Genomic DNA, 5,000 nt, shown 5'->3' on the forward strand with positions numbered 1-5,000 from the left:
GGTTGGGAGATGGGATGTTTCTGACCTCCTACTTGCTGAAATGCATTGGAACTCCTGTTGAAGCGGAATGTTCAAGTCGCGAGCTGGGGCAAAAGCGAAGCAAACCGACTTCGTCCCATTGACAATCGTGATGTCATCACAGCAATGGCAGCGCACAGTGATAAGAATAGTTTATGTTGCACATTACTCAGCAATCACCATTCTATGGACAAATAGAGTTGATTTGGACAGGTTAACAGTTGCAAAACTGCCCGTGAACCTTTCTAAGGTGGAGTTATTGGCATTACCTCTTTCAAAGATGAAATGCGGCTACATGAAAAAAAACACATGGTGTTGTTTACACCTCATTGTTTACATTGCTGACATCTTAGAGAAGTGAATATGTATTTTTGTCCCTCCATGTTTGTAGTTTGGTTGGCTTGCGGGTTGGAACGCTTTCAAGTGGGAGGTAGCTGCCTTCTGGTTGCCTACTAGGAAGCTCCTATCTCTGGGGAATGCACCATAATGGCCCATTCCAGACCCAATCCATACTAGTAGGAGATCACACTTCTCCTACCTGGATATCTCAGCTCCCGTTCCTGACAGTTGAAGTGGGTGTTCTACAACCATGGAAACCACCGCAGTTCAGCTGACTTTAGCGAGGTGTTTTGATACGAGCCAAATGAGCCATAATAGCCATTATTCTGTATTATGTTGCATTGATGTTGACACAATATCATGTAACTAGAAAAGTGCTCCGAGATCACATACCTCCGCCAAGGCATGGCATAATTAGATAATGGACAAAAATGATCACTTTGCCAATATGAACGACTAGGCCTATATTCCTGTCAGAACTTTCAAAATGACACATTCATGTCAGTTCAGTCATTTGCAAAATCTACCTGCTTTGAAAGCTTGTGATCACGCGCTGATAGAACTAATTAATAAAGGGAATGTAATGATTTTGACCAACAAAACTGAAACAACTACAGAAGGGTAAGGCCTTTTTTTGCCTACGATGGTATATGCATCATTCTCATGGGCCACTGGTTGGTCTTGGCGCGGTCGGTTGAAGCGGCATTTGCTTCCCCGCATTCCTCAAATCACTATTCACTGTTGTTAATCAGTCCACGTGCATTGCTGTTGGAATTTGTGGTCTATCTCGCAACAGGGCTTGATTTTAAATTTAGTGAAGGGGTTTTTTGACCAGCATTTTGAACTTACACAGCCACAAATTCCATATTTTTGGCGATGGTACCCAATTAATTCGACATTGTCAACCAAAATGCGGTGGTCACTGTCCATCTCGCACCAATTCACTTCCACACATATTTTCATCAGCGGTAATTCATTTTACATGATTGTTTGTTAATTTCAACGAGGGTGTAGCCTAGGCTATTAGGCTGCCTGCTGATGAACAACTTTTTAGGTTGATAGCACTGGTGTGGGAGTTGGCCTCAAAGGAGTCCCACCCTGTTCCTTACAGTTTAGAATGGCGCAGGCTCACCCGTGTGGAATATTTGCCGGTGCTCGGCCATTATGCATGCTGTTGGTCTTTCTGATCCCTGTCCATCTCGCAAACAACTTGGGGTTATCTTTAAATGTAGCGAAGGGGATGTAATGAATTTTACCAGCATTGTGAACGTAGGCCTAGAGTCATAAATTATTTTGGCAACGGTAGCCTAATTAATTTGACAGGATTGTGAACCTAAGTCACAGTCCACAACAACATTGTGAACTTACACGATCACATATTCCATATTTTTTGACAACGTAATTAATTCGACAGCGTTGTGAACCTAGACGATCTGCGGGGGTGGTCACTGTCCTTCTCGCAACAGCAATGATAACATAGCCTAGGCCACACGTCACAAATTGAATATTTTTGGTAGCGGTGGTAATTCATTTGACAGGACTGATTACTGCCTGCGGATGAAGGCTGCCTGCAGATGAACAACTTTTTAGGTGAAATGCACTTGGTGTTGGAGCTGGCGGCGAAGGAGAGAGTCTCTCCCTGTTCCTTGCTGAGAAAGCTCTGCTCAGTGCTCACCGTGCGCACCTTGTGGCAGGCAGTGGAATAGCAGCGAACTAACAAACAAACACAGTAAACACACACACAAACTCAGGCGATCACATAACCTCCTTGGCGGAGGTAATAACATGAGGAATATACTTTAAATTACATTACATTACTCATATGCTGAGTTAAAATGGCTGTGTTTTGGAACGGCTGCTCACAGGGAAAAGAAGAAGTTTCACTATTTGTTAATATTTTAAATAACAGCTCCATGGGGCCAGCCGTTATTATCGGACTTCGATTTGTTGAGGTGAGAGTAGTGCGAGTCACCCCGACCTCGCTAGTTGGAGCTCCCACTTCGACTGGCGTTCCAGAGCATTTTTAGTAGTAGAAGGTTGGATAAGTGCTACTCCTACTAGGATGGTTTGGGACTGGAACGCACCATTATAATGGGATACAATTGGAGAAAAGACAACATACCAGGCTACCTGAAGAGGCCATTTTTGTAGTTCAGTAGCCACGTCTTATAAGGAGTTTAAATGGGAGACGAGACTACACACTAGGCTACCTAATGAGGTCATTCTTGTAGCTCCATAGCCATGATTTTCAATTTTGGGAGAATATGGCTTGTTCAAAGTGTCGAGAATCCCAAGAAAGCCGACCTAAAACTCGGGGAAAGTGGGCGTGAACATTTGGTGACGCAATGTCAGATCGATATTTCTCAAGGTTGATCTCAGGCGGAAGTATATAACAACGAATTCCCGAGCTTATGTTTTGTGTGACGACACACACACCTGACGAAGACCAGACTGCATGGTCGAAACGTTGTGTTAATAAACCTGGAGCAGCAACAGTGTGCGGACCTTCCTTCTTTTCATGTTTAATCGTGTTTAAGTCCGGCACCTGTCCAATCTGGATGTGCGCGCTCTCCAAAACGCTATTGTGTGACGACACACCCATCATCAACATGGCACCCATGCATGCATCTGGCATGTAAACAGTATTATAAATTCTTGAATGTCATTGTAATCACTATCAACAACATCAGTTAATGTCATTCAACATATGTCAGTAATGCTGGTCTCTGACTGTTTAATTTAGCCTACTCCAGAACTCAGTTGTCAGGTGAGTAGTGTCGTCAGCTGTCTCGAGAGGTTCCGAGCCTGTGAATGCACCAATAGACTGCACATTAAACGTGCCTATTAAACTACTAAAATGGCCTCTTCAGGTAGCATAGTTTGTAGTCTTTTCTCTCATTAAAAAGCATCACAAAACACAGCTATTGAACTACAAAAAAGTCCTCTTTTTCTGTGCAGGAGGATGGCCGTTATTCTCAGTGGAAGAGTGAAGCTGGAGAGACCATGCTGCTCTTGGCAGCCCTGCAGAAGTACCTGGACCAGCCATCGGTAAGCTTACTGAACTACAAATTAAAATGGCCACTCTATTGGTAGCAGGCTGCAATGGAGTCCATATTTGTAGTTCAATTAGACCTTCAACTTGTAAAAGAAACCAATAGCCCCATACGACTTCTGTTGCTGTCGATCAACGTTGACGAAGCACGTGAGCGAGAACTTGTTGTCACGATGTGGGTGTTATTAAATACAGCACATTTAAAGTCGGCCACAAATATGAACGAGACTATGAGCTCGCACCGGTTTGCTCTACTAATACACCACGTGTGAGGAGTGGGGGGACAGGCAGTGAGGAGGAGCTGAAGTGGGGACCTGCGCAAACTTGTGTAGAGGTGTGAGACAAGACTCATATACACACGTGAGTGAGTTGTTGACCAACCAGTTCATGGGCGCGTGACCTCGGAGGCAGTCCGCAGACGAGCGTTGAAGGGGATAAGCAACTGCAGAGGTTGCAAGATCTGACTGCAGTGGCATTCATCCCGCGATAGTTTGACACCATGTGACATGTCACCTCGTCGACGCAACATCGACGAAAATTCAGGAATGACAGGAAATCTAACCGTCATTCAGCATTTTCATCCAGGGTGCATTGCTGTCTAAATGCGCATGCATGCGTTGACGACAAGTCGATCGCGCCTATTATATAGCCATATTGCTATAAGATAATACTGGAAAAGGAAAGGGCCAACGTACTGGTAGAGTATTGCAATGGCTGCCATATTTGTTGCTGTAAAACCATATTGAAATATACATCAAAATGTCTGCTCTCTTTGTGATCATTTACAATGGAGGCTATTTTTTGAAGGTTTTTTTTAGTAGACCTCTCCAGCCACCTGTAAGCTTCTTTTAATGTTGCTCAGTAGGACCCGCAGCTTGCGTGAGAGGCCATACACTGTCTCACCAGAAAAAAAACTACAATTCAAAATGGCCACCGTAACTGAATTTGCCATGTTAAATGAAAGGCTTTTTTATATTTTTCCCAAATCTCAGAGTGCCTCTGTTTTTTCCTTCCTTTTTTGGTCACCCTATTGGTTAGCAGATCCCATGAGGCCAAAAATAGTTCACTTTGGTGTGCAAGCATGGAAATATGGTGCAAAGGTGCATTACAATGCAAACTTTAAAATAAGGCCAAGATTGGTTAGATCAATGATATAATTGTGTAATTTTGCTCACATGTGTATTAGAATGCACCTTTTTCAGGAGCAGAGCGTTGGTACCACAACAACCCAAGATGAGCATCATATTTCAAGAGCGTTGGTACCACAACAACCCAAGATGAGCATCATATTTCAAGATAGATGACATTCAATTACATTATATTCAGCTTTTACAAATGCTTTTGACCAAAGCGGCTTACAAAAAGGACATTCAAGCAAGTGCAGAGTAAGGGGTCAGTATAGTACAACATTATCCAAGTAAATTAGAACAACTAGTTGAATAGTTAGTTATGTTATGCTGGGAAGCTGAGTCTTCACAGGTTAGTACCCATGATTAGAGGTAAGTAGTTAGTTATGTTATGCTGGGAAGCTCTCTGGAGAGATGAGTCTTCACAAGCTTCTTAAAAGTTGGGAGGGATGACCCTGATCGTG

The 5,000-nt window shown here is 43.3% G+C and overlaps 1 protein-coding gene across 1 annotated transcript in view; it reads left to right on the forward strand.

The window, feature by feature from the left end:
- Positions 1 to 5,000, forward strand: part of LOC134466155 (receptor-type tyrosine-protein phosphatase N2-like) — a 69,020-nt gene that overhangs the window by 12,638 nt on the left and 51,382 nt on the right. Inside the window, exon 6 of the mRNA XM_063220051.1 lies at positions 3,316 to 3,405. Within this exon, the coding sequence (XP_063076121.1) occupies positions 3,316 to 3,405 (90 nt within the window). The remainder of the gene's footprint in view (positions 1 to 3,315; positions 3,406 to 5,000) is intronic.

The sequence above is a fragment of the Engraulis encrasicolus genome, chromosome 16 (genome assembly GCF_034702125.1).
Source record: "Engraulis encrasicolus isolate BLACKSEA-1 chromosome 16, IST_EnEncr_1.0, whole genome shotgun sequence".
In the NCBI taxonomy this organism is placed as follows: Eukaryota; Metazoa; Chordata; class Actinopteri; order Clupeiformes; family Engraulidae; genus Engraulis; species Engraulis encrasicolus.